At 37.7% G+C, this 20,954-nt stretch overlaps 1 protein-coding gene across 6 annotated transcripts in view; it reads right to left on the reverse strand.

Annotated features, from left to right (window-relative positions):
• Nucleotides 1-20,954, reverse strand: part of ATXN7L1 (ataxin 7 like 1) — an 88,569-nt gene that overhangs the window by 44,763 nt on the left and 22,852 nt on the right. For 3 of the 6 annotated variants that reach the window (XM_088134984.1, XM_088134980.1, XM_088134978.1), the window contains exon 3: nucleotides 4,209-4,313. The exons of 1 other annotated variant lie outside the window; for it this stretch is intronic. In XM_088134984.1, the coding sequence (XP_087991110.1) occupies nucleotides 4,209-4,313 (105 nt within the window). Of the gene's footprint in view, nucleotides 1-4,208; nucleotides 4,314-14,066; nucleotides 14,156-20,954 lie in introns of all 6 variants that reach the window. 2 more of the 6 variants (XM_088134982.1, XM_088134981.1) reach the window with 1 other exon arrangement.

Consider the following 20,954-nt stretch of genomic DNA (forward strand, 5'->3'; position numbering starts at 1 on the left):
TCTACATAACCAACCTGTGTCCTCCTCTCTTCCCCTCCCCTCACCCCAATTTAAATCCTACATCAATTTAGCCACTCCATGCATCTGATGAAGTGAGCTGAAGCTCACTAACACTTGTGCCTTTTAATAAAATTTATTTATTTATTAGAAAAGGTGCTACCAGACTCCTTCTGATTCAAGCTTTGATGAGACCTTGCTGTTCTTTTCCTAGAGAGAGAAGAAGAGATTAACACAATCATATATTACAATGAACATTCTTCTCAGATTGGTCATAAAGTTACACAACAGCAACTTTATTTCACAGTTGAAAGAAGCCCTAATTCTTTGCCAATAAATACAATTCCATTGGCATTACGGCACTCTTGATTTAAGAAGTGACTTCAAACCCTCAACTAGTGTGTAAATATACCGCAAACATTCAGATACTGAACTTAAAAGGAGCAGTTGGTTAGCCATGCTTTAGTTAAATACAGTTTAAACAAAAGGGCATTCTAAGGAAATTAAGCAGTATACCACAAAGTTATCTAAAATTATGTGACTCCTTTAAGACACAAAATTGCCACTACACAAGTTGATCTCTATCAAGAGCAGGAAATCAAACAGAATGCACTCAGGAACTGCACATGTAGACCAACATGTACTGAAAGCGAAGGCCTGGAAACAAGGAACTGGATTATCTGCTCACTCTACAAATAAGAAATATTATGTAAATATGCATGACTACAGAACTGCTATCCAACAGGAAGTGCAGTGTATTGCAGACGTAGTTCTTGAGAGTAACTATAAAGGGTTTATTTGTAGCGGTACTGATTTAATAATATAAGCCATGTCAATGTAATCATTTTTAATCATCAGTTAAAACAAGCGTCTTAAGATGTTAGCTCTACATATATCCCTTATGAATATTTTAGCAGACATTTTCTATATTAATCCGTTGTTGTTGGGGAGTTGACAGCAGGGAAACTGGAAGAGGAGAATCCCTGTCAGATACTATGTCCTCATACAGCCTTCTTCTAAGCAAAGAGGCAAGAAAATCTGCTAGTTTTCTAAAAAGAGATAACTTCCAGGACAAGAGAAGGCTTCTTCCTCTTAAACCCTAGCATTGTTGTCAGGGCAACAGAGGACAGTATCCAAGAAGGAGCGTGGGCTGCTTTAGGCACTGCAAAATGTTCACACAGAAGGGACTTTCGTGTATTAGATAACATAGTACACCTATATCGATATATAGCTGGCATCAATGTATGCCAAATGGCAGAATCCATATAAGCAAGCTGAAGCACGCATAGGCCAGGATGCATGTTTAAACAGTGGGAAGATTTCACGAAGACTGCTTCTATCAAGGAATGGTTCCATAGGCAAACATGAAACAGACGTGAAAACTGAACTTCCTAAAATGGAGATCTTATTTCTTCTACTATGGTCAAAACTCTCAACACACTTTGGAGAAACTAACTCCATGAATATTATATGACTTGCTTTGAAACAGACATGTAAAGGGTGTGGGCATCTACAGAGAGGCTCAAAGAAGTCAAGATGGTGTCCATAACTCTGTCATCAAAGCTGCCCCTTTGTCTGTGTTTTACCCAAGCAATGCATGTAAAAAAGGGGCAGGGCTTTGAGTGCATGCCCACCATCTTGACTCTTTTGACACATACCCCCGTGGATGCTCCTGGGGTACACTGTTATTTAAGCAACTGAATACTAAACCAAAACAACTACTTCCATTATAACATCTGAAAGGAAGTGCATGCTTTTAATTTCACCATATTCGGTCAACTTATCTGAAAAGCGTCTTTCAATTCAACCAACACAAATCAAAAGTTAGTTTCCGTGGATACAATCTTATCCTCATACTATGTCTCTTGCTAGGTAGCCCATCCTTTTCAGCAGTAGCCTCCAGCTCTTTCTGAAGGCTACTGGGAGGGAATAATGGATAAAGAAATGATATTCTACCAACCTTGCCGTATATAATTTTTATCTGGAGTCAATCCAACAGGGGCAGCAAGAACTTCATTCACTATTTCTAGTTTAGGAGTCACAAAGGAGATAAACTGTTTTTAAAGCCTAACCACAACCTTCCACGTTCTGCAGCGGGTATTAGAATACTGAGATATCAAGCAAAGCTACTACCCTCCGCAGGGTTCTTGCCTGGATCTTGCCTAAAACTAAACTTGACTAACCTGGGAATTTTGCACTGTTTGCTGCTTTCCTTCTTGACAGCTATTTCAACACGATCAATAGTTTCTGTTTGTGAACATCTATTCATATTCATATTATTATTATCCACAACACTGTAAAGAACATTAGACGAAATAAATTGATTTTAAACACCAAGAAAATCCAAATACATGTACCTTTCACTCTCTTGCAATCACTTCGTAAAAAAGACCAGGTTATTCAAATCTTTATTATGGCCATAAGGCCAGCAGTGACTAAGCTTTTTTTACAATTAAGATCATAAGATAAAGAAGGTGCTCGTGAAAACTGTGTATTAAGCACTCTACTGAAATCCTTACATATTCTTCTTTGATTTAGTCATACAAAACTAGACTAATAAAAAATCATTAAGCAGCAAATATTCATTAGTCAACTCAACATACACCAAAATAAAAACAAGGAGTTATGTATGGTGTGTTAATTGAACAGGCAAGCAGAGAGGCAAAAAACATAATGTCCACATATTTAAGCTGTATGTAGATCCTAGTTCAGAATTACAAATTTCTTCCCCCAGTGTATTTTTAAAAAATAATAAAGGATGCTTTTGCAATAAAAATAATATCAGGGTATAGTTACAGATCCAAAACATAGACCTGGAGATCACAGAAGATATTTCAAATGTAGTAAGATACTGTAAGGAATGCAACTATGTATTTATTACAGAAAGGAAAATGCATGCAACGGATTAAAAAAAAAAACAGTAAACCTAACAGTATAAACTTTAATATTTAAATAAATTATGTTGCACTAACACAACAAAATAATCAGGTTGTTCTGTCATGCTGTCTAAATATAAATTGAAAAAAAAGGGATTCAAAGCAAAATTTTGATGATTAACAATGATCAAGATTTCCTTCTAATTCAATACTCTCTTTCTCACCAGAAATGCTTCAAAATAACTACACACCTGATCCTATAATATGACTTAAAGCCCACAGAACTAAAAGGGAGCTGATTGTGAGGACATACAGACAGCAGATTCCCACAGTCTTGGGAAGCGTATAATTGCATGTGCCAAAGACAAGTATGAAGATATCTAAGTATGTCCTCCAAACAGTGGACACCTTGTTTGGGGAGACTCGCTGAAACCATCTCCTGCTACGTGGACCAATGGCTCCATTATGGTCTGTGTTGTGGCCAATTATGATGACAGACATGCCCCATTCATGCCCATTGACTTCACCAAATGTAGCTTCTACATCACGAGAAACTAATCCAGACTAGGCCATTAAAGAGAGCAAAGTGAGAAATGGACATATCTGATCCAATGCTTGTTTTGACTGTCACTCAAGAATATCCTAAGAAATTGTTCCTAGGTTAATTAGTGGCAGCAAGGACTGACAAAGGTTGGCTAGTCTTACTGACCCATCACAATTTTGTTGGGTTCCTCTGACCTCAGGCCACATCTCAAACATGGCACCAAACTAGGTAAGTCTGCTTCTCTTCCTGGCTCTCAAGACTGCCAGGGGGCAGAAAATAGCTTCAAGCTGGAAAAAAGAGGAATTCCCTTCAGGGCCAGAAAGGTACTCCAAGCATCTCTTGGACACAAAACCACCTTCAACTCCCCTTCATTTTAGAGTGGAAATATGTTGCTTTGTCTTCTCATAGGTGAGCCTCTGAGCTCAAAACAGGTGGATAGAGAAGTCCTTTTACCTCTGCCTACCATATCTACTGGAGACAGCCTTCGGCTCTGTCCATACCTTTGTGTTCTCACACTTGCCATAGCCAGACTCATCTCCCACCTGGAGCGATGAATGAACAAAGATCTTGAGAAAGAGAATGCCATTTAAATTCTCTACCTCCAGCAAAAAAATACCTTGGGCTAGCTCCAAATAGACTGAACTCAGGGGGCAATCTTCTGCTATGCCATCCCCCCAAATCAGTCACAAGCAACTCCAAGTATTTTGCCTTGTATTCAGAATTCTAACCCAGGGAGGCAAATTAAAGTGATGTCAACTAAGCCATAATCCAGGAACAAAATTTTCACTTACCGCAGTGTGACTGGAAAACCTGTGGCTTGATAACCTGATTGCAGGTATTGCACACTACTAGATAGAAATCATCATGAGCTGGATAATGGCCAAATAAGTGCATATCTGTGGGAAAGTTAAGAAATACATATATACAAACATTAGAAGTTGTCCTTACAAAAAATACTTTCTTTTCAAAAAAGCTAAAATACTATATTTTAAAAAACGCACCAAAACAAAAACAAAAAAAAAATGACTGCAATAAATGTCTGTGCATGTTTATTCAGAAGTAAGTCCTTCTGAATTTAGGGGGCTTATTATCAGTATCAATATTATACTGTACAATTATGTACAGAATTGCAACTGTGGTGCTCCTAGCAAGACAGAAGAACTCAGCTATTTCCACATTAATGTCCTACTTTTCATGTAAACTGGGAATGAAGCATCTTATCTGGGTTACTGTAGTATCAGAAATTTAATCTATATATTGTGGATTAACATACGAGTAAAAATGCACCACTGTTGCTATGATCTTGCCCTCGTCCTTCCCTTCCATCTAATTTCAGTATTTATGTCCAGAAATAAGCAGAAGTCCTTTTCCAAGGATATACTCTTATGAAGTTTGGCTCCTGATGAAACGGCAAAAGCATTAGGTATAAGTAGCATGAAGAAAGGACAGTATATATGTTCCAGATGAGCCTCACAAACAGGAAATCTAAGTGCTGAGCATCTGTCATGAATCAGAGAAATGTAATAGCTAGCCAGTCAGGAATATATCCTGATTAAATCTACTGACAAATTTTGATCAATGTCTTCTTGTGCCCATGAGCAGAAAGTTATGAGTCAACTGCCCCCCGTTTTTCACTTCATATTTTCCAATCTAGGAATAAGGGACAAGAATAATCAGAATAGTAGACATATTGCATTTCAACTTCCAAAATCCCCCCCAGCCACATGAGGTAGGGTTGTAGAAGTCCAACTCATATAGCAAAAGGGGTTTTTTTTGTTATGCTTTCTAACCCAACAGAAAAATGGGAAAGAAATTATGGCTGCCATCTGAGGTAAAACATTTTCCAAATATTTCACGAGAGAGGAAGTTTGGAAGTGGTTCAAAATGTTGACAACTGCATCATTCTAAGCCTCTCTCCCTCCTGGTCATATGATCCAAAGGTGAGCATATGCAACTCATGTTATGCTTCCCTGTGCACATGTATGCACAAACATATGACTGCTGATGGTAAGCAGGTTGCAACAATTTCCAAAAGTCACAAGAATCATAGAATTGTGAAGTTGGAAGATACCACAAGGACCACCTAGTTTAACCTTCTGCAATGTGCAAGAAAACCAATTAAACTATTCTTAAGAGGTAGCTGTCCAGTCTCTTCTTTAAAATATTCAGAGATGCAGAATCCATAACTTTCATCAGTAGACTGTTCCACTGTTGTACAGGTCTTATGATCAGGAAGTAAAGTATGCTTATGCTTTGACAGTAAAATGAATCTAGTTAACTGCAATACTGTACAGATCTATTATTTCTGGTCCTAGTTTCTGTGGCAATGGAAAATAGTTCCTGACTATCTTCCTTAGGGCACTCTTTTATGTACCTCAACACCAGTATTATGTCTCCCCTCAGTTTTCCTTTCTGCAGACTGAACATCCCAAGTGCTTCAGCCTTTCCTTAAATCCCTGTATCATCTTGTCTTCCTGACCTGTTCTGTCAACATGCTCCTGGCTATGTAGTACACAGAAGTGAACAGAGTATTCCAGGTGAGGTCTCACCAGTACAAGGAATATGGACTTCAAATGTCTTTGAAAACAATGCTTCTTCTAACACAGTCCAGAACTACATATATTAGCCATTCTAGAAGCTCTCATATACTGCTCACGCATTTTCAGCTTGTGGTCTATGATCACACCTAAGTCCTTCCATGTAGTCTTTCCAAGCCACAAGTCCCCCATTTTATAACTGTTCTATATTTCCCTCTCTAAATGTAAAACCTTATATTTCCTGTGTCTAAGGCCATCTTGTGCCTCTCAGCCTAATCTTCCAACCCATCCAAATTTGATTGCAAACTCTTTCTTTCGTCTTGAGTGTTGTCCGGTCCTCCAAATTTTGTCTTCCACAAATCTGGGAAGGAGCCCATCAACTCTGTTATCCAGGTCATTAAAAAAAAGATGGAGAATAGTGGCTCCAAGAAAGATCCCTATAGGACTCCACTATCTATTGTTCTCTGGCTTGACATAGTCAGTGCTAAGTCTCTGAGGGTAGTTAGCCAGCCAGTTTTGGGCCCACCTTATCATGCTGCCATTCAAACCATACTTTAATAGCTTATCAATGAACATGGCATGTGGAACCTTATCAAAACCTTTCTGAAGTTGAGGCAGAGTATATTCACAACATTCCCTCATCCCCTATAATGGTTACCTTGTTAAAAAGGCAAAGCCATGCTGACTCTTTGCAATCATGGCATTATCAAGATGCTTACAAATGGCCTATTTTACTATCTTCTGTACCTTTTTTATTATAAGGCTGAATGGTCAATAATTGCTGGAATCCTCTTTTTCCAGGGAACACTTTTGCGCTTCTCCATTACTCTGGCATTTCCTCAATTCTCCAGGACTCCTCAGAGATAACTGACAGAATCTCAACTGCCCTTCTGCCAGTTCCCTCAGTATACTAGGATGTATCACCATGCTCTGGAGGCTGAAAGGCATTCCAGTTAACCAGAATATCTTTTACCATATCTTTTTGCTTCTCACCTTCCTGTTTTGCACGTGTTTCCAGTCTTTACTATTCAAATCCTATTTCCTTTGGATGTAAAGACAGAGGCAATATAGGAGTTGAGTCCCTCTGTTTTTTCTTGGTCATCTCTTCATTTGTTTTCTGTTTTCCTCTTTTGTCTTCTACTTGCTGTTGACATATTTCAAGAAACCCTTCTTGCTGGATTTCGCCTCTCTTGCTGGCCATAGCTCATTTTCCACCTTTGCCTTCTGATCTTGATCCTATATTCCTGACCTGAAGCTTTGTAGAGTTCTTTGGTAATTATAGTTCTTGTCATTTCTAATAAGCATCCTTCTTTAGTCTCAGTTCCTTCTTGAGCTGCCCATTCAACTGCTTCTTTAAATGTCTCCTGGTTTTCTTTCTCATTAATATCTTAATTTCCTTTTCATGGAGTCTCAGTCAACTAGAAAAGCTTTACCTTTAAGTGTATCTTTCTATGCCATCTTTCTTACCACCTGTTTTACTGTATTCAAACCAGCCTTTCTAAAGTTCTTGGTTTATTCTTGACCCTTTTTTTAAAAAAAAGTTGTTGTTAAAGTCAAGAATTCTAATAATGTAGTCACTTGCATCCAAAGTTCCTACCATTTTAAGATCTTCAATTAACTTCTGTTAGTAAAGACCCATTCCAAGATAACAGGTCCCTAATGCCCACCTCAATCTTTTAAAAGAGAAAATTAATACCAACAGAAGTGAAGAATTCATATGACATTTTGTGTTTGGTAAAAAGTCTACCAACAAGTGTCAGGATATCTGAAATCACTCATCACAACTACTTCATTTTTTCTGAGACTTCAGTTAACTGCTTTCAGTAATCTTCATCTATCTCTTCTAACTGGTTTGGTGGTCTGTAGAAGATTCTGAGCATGACATGGTATCTACTGGATTCCCCTTTTAACTTAACACAGATGTCTTTGACTCTGTCTTACCATTAGTCCAGTGGAACTCTGTATATTACTTCTTGGACAGAAAAGGTTTGCTGTTGACATGTTCACAGAAATAGTTTGGGCCGATCCTAGCTTGATCGCTCAAGTATAGCTTTAAAATTCACATTTCAGAACCAATGGAAATTGTAAACCTCAGGAATAACATCTGAGCTTCCTTTCCTCAGAAATCAGATTTGTTCCCTTATTTCGGTTTCTTAAAAAGTTCACAGAAAAACTTTTGTAGTTCTACATCTCTCATCTAATAATCTAAGTATCTATTTGATTTTGTCACATGACAAATAAATAAAAAGAATCCTCTCCAGGTGACTAAACTGCCATAGAGGTCAAAACAAAAGAAAAAGAAACCTGGATATTTAAAATAATGTGGTAAAACATTAAAAAATGTTCACAGTAAAAAATGGAAAGATGGCAATATATTCCCAGTAGGGCATTTCCCTGCAAACAACATTGCTAATAAGAAATCAGTGTTGCAAGTTTATATAATGAAGCTATAAACCCTTATGCCAAAATAAAGTCAATATAAAGTATCCAATATACTTCTGGGAGAATTTGGGGTGAGGGACTTTTACACACAGAGTGAACAAAGTTTGTTTTTTTAAGAAGCACAGCAAAAATCTACTTCAGTGCTCTTGAAGTAGAATATGTATAAAAATAGAATGTATGATACAAATCCAGTGTTATTCCCTATCCTTCTCCAAGCAGCTGATATTCAATAATTTCATGTACTTGATCACTGCAGTAAGGGTAAATTGAAACCCTAAAAGCTTGCAAGTTAAATGCACACTTTTAGATTAAAAGGGGTTAGTGGCAAAACACCTCAAGACAACTGAATCCCCAACAGTTGAAGAATACATAGTGTATGAAATAGCACAGGTTTTCCTTAAAAAGAAAAAGGTTTTACGAAGATTTGGAATAGCTGCAGTGGTCTACAGAAATCTAATTATGTTAGTGGTTTCACAGTCAAATGCTTAGCTCTGGAACTTCAGATCGCTTTTCAGATTGACTCAAATGGTAATGTGTGATTGAAAAAATACTCCTGCCATTTAATAAATCAAGGATACCAACATACATCTGTGAACCCCAGGAAACTGACACATTTCCCAACCAAAAGAGAAAAGTGCCTCACATAAATGCACAGCAGTAATTTTGACAACTTTCTCCAAAAGAATAATAGGTTTGTGCTAGTCAGTGTCATTTTAAAGGTCCTGGAAGGTTAGAAATAAAGGTAACACAACTTTTCCCAATCTGGTAGTCTCCCAGATGTATTGAGAGATTGCATTTTCCAAAATTCAGCAACATTGATTGGAAATTCTAAAGATTAATCCTAACACATTAGAGGCCATCAAGGTGAAAAAGCGGGTATTAAATTAACAGGTACCCATCCACATAGTCCACGATTGTTAATTCCTCATTTTGTATTGCAGGTATCTCAAGGAGCATGGACCTCTCCTGAAAACAAAGCAGCTTTCTTTTCGGATATTACCAGTCCCATCCCTTGATTACAATCTTTTTTCTCACACACAGATGTGCTATCTTCCTTTTCTATCTAGGTCACCAATTTAAATAGGTATCCAAGTGCCTTGTGACTGTAAGAACTGGCAGCAGATCAACACTACAGCCAATCAAAAGGCCATATGACCACAAGAATTAAGGACAGCTGGGACAAATGAAGCAAGTCCAGCAGAAAAGGCTGAAGTTATCTCTGTGATGCAGGAACCTGAAATCTATTTACTGCTTAAGGCTCAGATGTCAAGAATTGCAGACCTCCCTTATATGCTTTAATATTTGTTTTGTAAAAGGAGCTTATATTCTTTGTAAAAGAAGGAGTTCATCAGAATGGTAGGTACAGTACATCTTTCTTTAAGATGAGAGACAGATATACAGATGATGTGTTGTGTCATGATTCCATGTAGGAGGCTGTATGTGATTTCCACTCTCCCTTTTGGCAGAGGGGAGGGGGGATTTCTCTATTTTTACGCAGTATATATCCTGTGTGGTGTTTTCAGACAGGGCCAATGCCTCCTGAAAGATCAGAATTATGCAATGGTTTCCCCTGTGATAGTCTATGAAAGCAAAGTTGGACTTTGAAGAAGTAGGATAGAAAGAATATTGAAGCTTTTGAATTTTGGTGTTGGAGAAGACTTCTGGGAATACCATGGACAGCCAAGAAAATGAACAAATGGATCATTGAACAAATCAACCCAGAGTTCTCACTTGAGGCACAAACAACTAGGTTCAAATTATCCTACTTTGGACTCATTATTGAAGACCTAGCTCTCTGGAGAAGTGTATGATGCTAAAGTGTATGATGGTAAAGGTGGAAGGAAAGAGAAGATTATGACAATCGGCAACAAGGTGGATGGACTCAATTATACCAGTGATGGATGCACTATTGGAAGACCTGAAGGACCAGGCTGGGGACAGATCATCTTGGAGAAAATCTATGTGGTTGCTAAGAGTTGATACTGATTTGATGGCACATAATCAAAGCCTCCAGGTGGTCAATTATCTCAGGAGTGAAATATCTTTTTGTGTGTATATGTTTTTTAAAGTGACGGGCAGCTATAATGGCAATTTAACAAAGTTCCAATAAATTCCTGGAAAATATTGGATGGAAAATATCCATCCAATATTTATCATGTTCATGGCTTTTCAAGAGTAGAATGTTATTTTGTTAGACAGGCTCATTTCCTTCCAGTAATATTAACTAAAGTGCAAGTCCACTCTCTACATTTTTGTGCAAGCAAGAAGTCCTAGCAATTCCTGGGCACAGACATCACACATATATAAAGTGATCTATTTATGTATTAATAATTTATATAATATCCTTTAACAATATTTTCAGGCTGGATCACATTAAAAAGGAAATGCAGTGCCCTAAGCAGACAAATCATAGCAGAAGTCTGAAATTCCTAGCCCAGAATCACTGGAAGCTGCATGGCATATACATTTAATAAATAAATAAATAATTGGAAAAAGCAGTTGATGGGATCAAAGCAACTATTCATTTCCTTATTTACAGATTTGGTTTTCCATAAAAGAAAAACACTTAGATATGATCAATTCTGCTTTTCTTATGGTGAAATGAACACGGCTAACCAGCCTTATAAATTCTACTGAAAACAAATATTCTTCAAAAACTTTAGCAGGTTCTTGAAAGTGAAAACAAGTAGCACCAAATATCTATTGTCTCATTCCTGCAAAGAGTATACAAGAAATACAGACATTCTTAGAAGCAAAGATACTAACCTTCATGACATTGCATGAATAAGTGCGAGCAGTAAAATAGCCATAACTTCATTATGACTAACTAAACATTAAACAAAACTATACATTTAGCAGAACAGCATTTTAATCTAAGAAGCTGCAAAAGTAATATCATTTTAGGTAATATTGCATTAGTTAATGTACTATGAATACATTACAAACTGTCTTATTGTTCTATGATTTAAAATCTCAACATCAAACTCATGCCTTTTATCTGTATTTTTCAAGGAGAGCTTAATACTAGAAAAACGTTTTCTGTATAATAAATGAACTGAAAAAAAGTGATTTGACCACCTTATTAACAGAATTTCCACCCATTCATATATGTGATCCATCCTAGATATTAGGTAATTGCTTAAAATTGCAGGAAATTAACCACACCTCTACCTAGTTATCAATGTAAAGGAAATCCTCAATCCACCTTGTATCCTGTGGTTACAAGGATCAACAATTAAAACAAAAACAAAAACCCAGAAATCATTCTGCTCTTGATCCAAAATTGGAGGTCTATCTCCAAACAGAACAGTAAACTTGTTTTATCTCTTAGGGATCAATTTCAACATTTTCCAGAGGAATATAATGACATAATCAAGTACACAAAAATGAATCAACATATGGCCAAAACACCACAGAAATTCTTAGTTTTTGACTAATTCTCAGTGACTTCTAGGGTAGGTATGGTGAATTAAAGACAGCTCTGCAAAAGTGGAGCCGATGACCACTGCAAAGACCAAGGAACCAGTGAGTGAACTGGTTCCTTGGAACCTCTCTGGATAAGGAGAGGATAGGAGATCACTCACATGTGCTCCAGATGGCTGCTCCTTGCAAGGAGACCTCAGGACAGCAGTTTTCTGCGAGTTGAGCACCAGAAGACGACAGGATTAACCACCTTGCTCACAACCACAGCAGAGACTAAGTGCGCAAACCTCACTTTCTAATCACTTTTGGAAATTGCTCATTAACTATTTCTAAACTATTAGAGACTTTCAGAATGACACATTTGAAAATGCCGGGTGAGCCTGCCTTCAGTCCTGAATGAAAGAAATTTTTAATCATAAGATTAAGAATTTAAAGAATCTGAAATAAACAGCAAAAAGCTAAATACGATTTTGATCTTAGAAGTTATAAACAGACTAAGGGTCCAGATAAAATTGGAATATTGAAACTTTTACAATAAGATTTTGGAATTGATTATAAAGAACAAACAGCTTCTTGTGGAAAATAGATTTTGTTTTGGTTTTTACAAGACAAAACAAAGATAAGCAATTTCATAATTTCAAAAACTGGATACTAGAAGGGACTAAAGTTTTTAGGTAGAGGAAAGATTTACAAGCCTGTAAAATGTTGCAAAACATTATAACAATGAAAATATTGAAGGAGACTTTTGAAGAATGGAATCAGAAAATAGTAGCCACAATATTAACAATGTCAGTAATGAGGTCTGCTTCTTTGGATAGACTATGTCCAAAAGATGCTATTGAAGAAATGACACTGTAGAAAAATTTTATCTAACAAGATAGAGATGATATTGAAAGTGAATTTACAACTGACAGGCCAAGAGAATGACTTAGAAAAACATGTTTCACTGGACTTACAAAAGAAACTGGCTGAGATTTTAAATTTTAAAAGGGAAATACAAATGACAGCTCAAGAGAGTGACCTGGATAATTTTTTTCCCTATTGGATTTACAAAAGAGGCTTGTTAAAGGCTTGAAGAATTCTGTGTGATGGGACAAAGAAGAAATGAAGAGAAATCAAATCCTTTGACAATATTTGAATGAACTAAAGATTAAGACTGTTAGAAGTAAAAGGAAGGAATATAAAGTTAGTTTATTTCATCAAGGTTAAAACAAGGTATATTGTTACTTCTGGCAACTCTTTATGGACTTTCTGCTAACACCAGGATAGAAAAGATGATGTTTTATGGATTTGTTTATAGATAACAGATGGGATATGTGGTGAAGAGTCACTAAATTTGTTTGTATTTGTTGCGATGAAGGTTGGAAGTCACTTTTTTATGTATTTCTTTCCTTTTTTCTTTATTATATTCTTACTTTTTTCTTTCTTTTCTTTTTTCTTGCACTTTTTACTCATTCCTTCTATTCTCTTTTCTTTTTTTAAGTTTAGTTGGTGTTAGATTTTACTATTATAATCAAAATTCCTAATAAAATTATATATCACTATTTCTCAGTATTATTATCTCAGAATACCCCATTTGACTGCTTCAAAGAGCAGTCCTGATGGCAAAAGAAACCCCTGCAAACCATTTATTGATTTGATTTATAAGCTGCCCTGCTCCAGAGGCCCTAGGCAGCATACATGATTGGCCACAAATAAATCTGATCTATCCAAAAGGTATGTTGCCCACTGCTTGACATAGCTAAGCATATTACGGTTGTAGAGAGGTAAAGAATGCAGATTATATGCCAGGAAGAATAGTTCATATGGAAAATGAAACTATGAATGAACAAGAATGGCACATATTGAGTTGTACGATTATACTCCTTTGGGAAAAAATAAAAGGAAGAATGAGTCAAAACAATTCACACATCTTGCAAGATCACAAAAGTTCAAGAGAATCAACAAGATTCTATTTCTTTTTGACTTTATCCAGGCATCGACTGATCCCCAGAGCAGGGAAGAAAATACAGGATAAAAGATAACAGAACAGTATCAAGAAACCTATGATTTGATAATGTCTTTTATATAACTGTACTGCGTACGCTAAGACCAGCCAGCAATGTATTGCACATTTTTAATGCACCAAAATTATACATTTTACAAAAACGATAATTTCCAGTGTGCCTAATGTTTGTCTGTAAAATATGTTAAAATAAGGAATTAATTTGAATCAGAGAGAAGCAAAGCTCCCTCAGTTTCACTCACACTTTGGGAGGTCCAAGGAGAGGACTTAAAATTGTAGTCTTTGTGAACTGTTACCTCCAAAAGTCAACAGCCTCATTCCTTTTTAAAACCTAAAAAAAAAAGAGCCAAAACAGATGAATCAATCATATGAGGGGGCATATGTCACCATGTATTAAGGTATTTGAATAATCAGTTTGATGTAAAAAAAAAAAAAAAAAAAAAAAGCTCAGCACAACTTTCCTTTCTTAATTTGAAATGGTTTGGTAGAAATGGTTTTTCTACTTGAGTTTTATTTTGCTATATGATAACAGCCCTGTAGTTCAAACTTCAGCTCCACAGAGATGCACTAAATGCGTCAGTGGAATTACATATATTTGATGACGGTAACACCCAAAACAGAATGCAGGGGTGATCATTTGCATAATGCTGGTGCATTCTGGGAAGAGAGCAGAAAACACTGTAAGCAGCAGAGGAGTTGGAACTAGAAGTCCAGCCTGAGGCAGCAGCCTTGGATATTATGCTCTGGGTTCATTTGCATATTCTGGTACAGTCTGGAAAGAAGTCTCTGCAAAGAGCAAAGGAATTAGACTTCAGCAGCTTGTAAGTTGATGCATGTTCCTATTGTATTTTGGGAAGAAAGCAGAAGTTACTGTGAGTAGCAGAGGAGTTGGACTTTGTACGGCCAGCTCAGGCCATGACCATGTACTGAAACTTGGTAAATGTACTTGGGTTATCCCCCCCACTTCCTCCAGTGTGCATGGGAGACATTATCACCAGCGATGAAGTTCTGTCAATCACCTGCAACAGATGTGCCATGTTTGCTGTTCTCCCAGTAGAAAAGCAGACATTGTGTGCATAAAATGTCAGCTTGGGAAAGTTCTGAAAGCAAAGACTGGTGAACTGGAGGCCAGAGTCTCATGCCTAACATATCATTTGTTAAAATGAAGACTTCTTGAATTGTTGTATGGATGCCGTTACTCAACATGAGCAGGAGAGAAACGTAAAGTTTACAATTTCACCAAAAGATGAGAGTGAAAGCAGTTGGCAACACATCACCATCAGAACCAAAATGACAACCCAGACCATTTCTCTAGAACTTGGCTATCAATTCCAACTTTTAGCCTCCCAGGAAACTTCTACAAACATAAGTGAGGTACAAGACACCCACAGCTAAGTGTCACCTCATCCAAGTGGAAGTGATCCATCACTAAGAAGAAAAGGAAGGTTGTGTTTGTAGATGACTCCTTCTTGAGAGACACAAAAGCTCCCATTTGTCATCTTGACACGTGTGCTGTCTTGCAGGTGCCCAAATTCAAGATGTGACACAAGGCTCATTGGTTCCCAGCCTGTTCCTACACATCCACATGGGCACAAATGGTACCGCAAGGCATGACTTCCAGCATATGAAGACTTCATGGCTTCGGGAAGGAGGATGAAGATCTTGGGAGCTAGATGATGTTCTCATCAATACTTCCTGCTGAAGGCAAAGCCAGCAAGAGGAAAAAACATCAAGTGAACCCCTGGTTGCAATGCTGGAACAACCAACAGAGGTTTGGGTTTTTCAACAATGAAAGCAACTTCGGGGAAGATGGTTTGCTTTGCAGAGATGGAATTCATTTCACTAAGGAGGGGAAATACATCTTTGCACAATGGCTGGCTAAGCAGGTCAGGAGGACTTTAAACAAGGGGGTGAATGTCATAAAACCACTGGCGAGTATCAAATTGGCAAGTAATGGATTGACTACAGCAGCAAAGTGAAATATTTCAGAAATTACTAGTTTAACAAAGGAAATACAGAAAGGTATAAAGAACAGAGGGACTTTAACCCATTAAATGTCTACACCAATGTACAAAGTATGGATAACAAGCAAGATGAGCTGAATGTCATGAGGCACAGTGGCAAGGATTAAATGTAATAGGGATTACAAAAACATGACGGATGAATCCCACCAACTGAACCCTGGGCTTGATGCATACCCCTTTTCAGAGGAACAGGCAACAAGAGAGGAGGTACTGTCAGGCCTAGCCCAAGGAACTCCAAGAGACAATGCAAATTCAGTTCAGCTATGTTTATTAGCTACAACCTCTAGCAAGAATCTTTCCAGACTGAAACCCCAGTTCCCATGTCAGCCAGCCACAACAGTGTGAATTCCTCAGGGAGGTGCCAGTCTCATCCTCTTGTAGCTCCCACGCTCCTCCGGCGAACTAAGAAAATGTTTATCTCCCTGAGCCTGGCCTTCATAATTCCATTCCATCACAGGTACTGTAGTATTGTAAATCTGGAATGAACTTACGGGTACAAAGGTCCACTGAACTCATGGTACCTCAAGTATGGAAAGCATCTGGGTTAAGATAAACAGGCAAACTACAAGAAGGGACATCTTGGTAGGAGTCTGCTACAGACAGCCAAACAGTCAGAAGAGGTAGATAAAGTAAATTACTGAAGCTTCACAAAAAACCATGAAGTGGTTGTGATAGGAGATTTCAACTACCCAGACATCTGTTAGAAGGCTATGTCTGCTAAAACACAAGATGTCAAATACATTCTTCACTTGAGTGGGTGATAATTTTCTCTATCAAAAGGTTCAGGTAGGCACTAAGGGATCAGCTACCTCTGATCTGATGCTTAACTATACATCTAAGGAGTGGAAACACTGGGTACAAGTAACCACACAATCCATTGTTCTTGATTTTAACAACAACAATAAAAAGATTAAAAAAAGACAAACACAAACTGTAGGATTTAGAAACACCAATTTTAATTAACAAAGGTGATGATGCCATTGGAAGAAAACTTTAAAGACAATAGTATTATAGCTGGCTTGGACTTCTTGAAATTAAGGATAGTATAATTTCAAACAATAGTAAAGAGGAAGACAGCTAGGAGACATTTAATGAAGACAATGTGTTCACAAAGGTGCTGAGACTAAAGAAATAAACTTTGGGGAAATGGAAGGAAGGGCCAATTACGAAGGCACTAGAAAGCTTCAGGTCAGAAATGTAGGACCAAGATCAAAGGTGGAAAATGAGCTAAAGCTAACAAGAGAGGCAAAATTCTGTGAAAAAGTTTTCTTGAAATAAGTCAACAAGCTTGCAAGACAAAGGAGGCAAACAGAAGACAAATAGAGAGAAGACCAAGGGACAACAGAGGAGCTCATCTCCTATATTGCCTCTGAGTTTACATCCAAAGGAAATGTTGATTGGAATAGTAAACTGGGAACAAACACAAAGTAGGAAGGTGATGAGCAAAAAGGAAGTGGTAAAGGATATTCTAGCTAATTTGAATGCCCAAGTCCTCAGGCTGTGATTAAATATATCCTAAAATACTGAAGAAACTGGCTGAAAAGTTGTGGGGACCTGTTGAGTCAATAATATGGTTCCTTACAAGAAAGGAAAAAAGAGGATCCCAGTAATTATTGACTGGTGAACTGAAAAGATGTAACTGCAAATACTACAGCAGGCTGTTTGTAAGCATCTTAAGGACAATGCTATGGTTTCTAAGATCAAGCATGGCTTTGTCAAAAACAGATCATGTGAGACCAACTGTGTATCCTCCTTTAATAAGGTAAGTAATTTAGCGGACGAAAGTATCCTGTGGCTATAATTAATCTTGATTTCAGGAAATATTTTGAGATTACACACAATATTCTTATTTGTACACCTACTGTAGAATAAGTCCATAAAGGCTAACCTCAATCAGATAATCAGGATTAAGAGCTCTATATCAAGTTGGAGAGTACTAGCTTATGAGGTCCCACTGGAATATTTCCTGGGGTCAAGATGCTTGTCAAGTATGCTGATGATAGAAAATTGGGGGGGGGGGGTGTCTAGTTAACATAACACCCAGGATGACAGAATGAGATTGCAATCTAATTTGTATGGGTTGGAAAACCGGTCTGAGAGAACAAGATATCTTCAGCAGGAAGGAACATACATTTAGGGAGGAAAAACGTAGGGCACAGTTACACAATGAGACATTTGTGGCTTGGAAACACTACATCGAAGGACTTGGGCGTGATCACTGAGAATGAGCTGAACATATGCCAGCAGTGGAAGATACCTGGTAGAAGGGTTAATGCATTTCTAGACTGCATTAGAAAAAGCAATGAATCTAAGACATGTGAAGTACTTATTTTGTTCTTTGTTCTAGTGTGTACTGATGAGATTGTACCTAGAATATGGCATATGATTCTGGGCACCAGAGGAAACAAATGACACAAGGGCTTGAGGGCAGGCTTTATGAAAACAGGCTGAAGGAAGTTGGGATGTTCAAGTCTGGAGAAAGACTGAGGGGAGACATGATATCAATGTTTAAGTAGACAAAAGAGTACCCTAAAGTAGATAGTCAGGAACTATTTTCCACTGTCACTGAAACTAGACCAGAAATATTGGACATAAGTTGCAGCTACCTGGATTTTGTCTAAATAAAAGGAAAAACTTACTGACAGTAAAATGTATAGAGCAATGGAAGAATCTAGTAATGGGGGTTTGGGGTTCTCCATCTCTGGAGGTTTCTAAGAAGAGACAGCCACCTCTCAAAGATGAGTTTAATTAGTTTTTCTTTGCATATTGCAAAAGGATGGACTAGATGATCCTTGGGATCTCTAACTTCACAATTCTCCATTCTATGAACCAAGCAAGGAAGTCCTGAAAAAATTCTAAACCTGATCCTGCATACATACAAGAACAACTGAATTTTAATACCAACAACTGGCTGCTGCAAGTAACTTTTTTCATTCCATCTAAGAAGATGAAAAAAGGATCCTTCCCCAATCTTGATCTTCCCTCCCCACCTGCAAGTTAACGTAAAATATGAAAGATATGACCATCCAATCAGAGCAGATCACCAGTATTATGTAAATCCCACACAGGAAGACTCGATCACCACTAGGAAATGTAGGTTGTAGGCTAGCTGGGAAAGTTGAAAAAATCTCAGAAGAAGGGATTAGTAAACCACTTTCCTATTGTTACCATGAAAATTACACGAACATGCAAAATGTCACCAGGAGTCAAGCTTGCTTCAAAGGAGATTCTACTTGATTCTCCCAGGTGCTGTTTAATAAGGTTTCCACCACATATTTTATTATCTTCATACTGCCCATGATTGGTGGGCACTCGCACTACTATTGTGGTTACTGAAGGCATGATTCTTGTTTGCTCCATCTTGAGCTTCTCTGATGTCCTAGAGGACAAGTGCTGCTTAGAAGATCTTGCACTAAAGTAGAGACAGTATATTTCTTCCTGGCATACTGAAGCATAGAATTTAGTTTCAATACATTCAATACTTATCTCAACAATTTAATCTTGTCAATTCAATTCAAGTTAAGCCCCTTTAGTTAACTATTCACCTGCATGGTTCTAATCCACTGGGGGAAAGTGGCTCCACCCCATTTTTGGAATACTCAACTTTGCTCAACTACCTCTACACAGCCTCACGGATGAAAGAGAGCTTAACAACCTCCATCCTAACCTGTACTCTAGTTTAAACAGGCTAAAAATGAAAAGGATGGAAAAATAGTTGTTTCTGTTAACAAAGGTGAGAAAGCAATGAGTCTTCCCTTTCATCAGTAGCTCTTTCCCAGAGGCATCCATGGAGCAGGGGTGGGGGTGTCAAAAAGGCAAGAAGGCAAATGCAGCATTGTGTGATACAACCCCCACCCTTTTTGTACACAGACAAAAGTAGCCAAGCTTGCATCACAACACTGTTTGCGATCTTGTCTTTTTGACACCCTCCCCCCGCGACGCAGCTGTTCTAATCACTAAGAAAACCCAAAATAGTCTTTGGCAGATTTTATATAAGTATTTGGTTTGTTTTCTTTATTCCGATTTTTTTTTTTTGCTGGGGCTATGTACACTTCAAAAACGATGCCAAAAAAGTACTTTGGAGCGCCCATGAACAGAACACCTCTCTTCTCTTAACCAACCTTCTTCAACCTTCCACGAGAGCTTTAAAGAGAAAAAATGGTCCTGCTCTGAGAAATCCATTCGTTAATGTTAATGGAACTCTTGATGAATAGCAGGAAGGTGCCACAGCCACACAAGGTTGGAAGCACCTCTTCCAAGTTATTTCTGAAGCATCTATAGCAGTGTTTCTCAACCTTAGCAACTTTAAGATATGTGGACGTCAACTCCCAGAATTCCCCAGCCAGCTGGCTGGGGAATTCTGGGAGTTGATGTCCACATATCTTAAAGTTGTCAAGGTTGAGAAACACTAATTTATAGCCTTAAAGTTTACATTCCCATATCATTTACTGGCACTTTATAGTCCGATGTTTGAACAATAGCACAAAGAGCCTGTGTTTATAACTTCAGGTAATAAATACTAGGATGAAATTGCTCGTTAGAGTTGTACCTACGTTCTCTTGAGTGCTCTCTTGTAAGTTCTTTTGAGAGTGAAAAGAAAGGTATTCTGCCCACTAGGGTTGAATCATGCTACTCAGTTTTACAGAAAGGATATTCAGGACAAACAAGAATCCAGCAGCCGAACATTGCCATCCTACCGTCACCCACTGAATAAGGTGAAAATGATCAGTCTAAACAGAATTTAGCTGTTTGATTTTTCATACTTTTATAGTTGCAGAATGACGTTATGTTTTCTCAACAAAGAAATCCAAACCATTTGAAATACGGCAGGCTAGCCCTGAAGATTCATTAATCTGGAAAACAAACCTACATTCATCCACTGAGGTAAATACTAGACTGGTCAAGTGTTTTCAGTAAACAGAACTGGCAATTAGAAACAGACATTCATTTCGGAATGAATTATCAATGATAATTCTAGCAAATAACCTATTAAGTGCTGTGGTAACAAGCAAAAAAAAAAAAAAGCTAAGATTTGTTTGGGGGCCCATGTTCAGACAAAAAGGTACTCTATAGATTAAAATCAACATGGAAGGTCCAAACAAATTA

The sequence above is a fragment of the Python bivittatus genome, unplaced genomic scaffold (genome assembly GCF_059951505.1).
Source record: "Python bivittatus isolate LINGU-HERP-01145 unplaced genomic scaffold, Pbiv_v1 ctg000120_np1212, whole genome shotgun sequence".
In the NCBI taxonomy this organism is placed as follows: Eukaryota; Metazoa; Chordata; class Lepidosauria; order Squamata; family Pythonidae; genus Python; species Python bivittatus.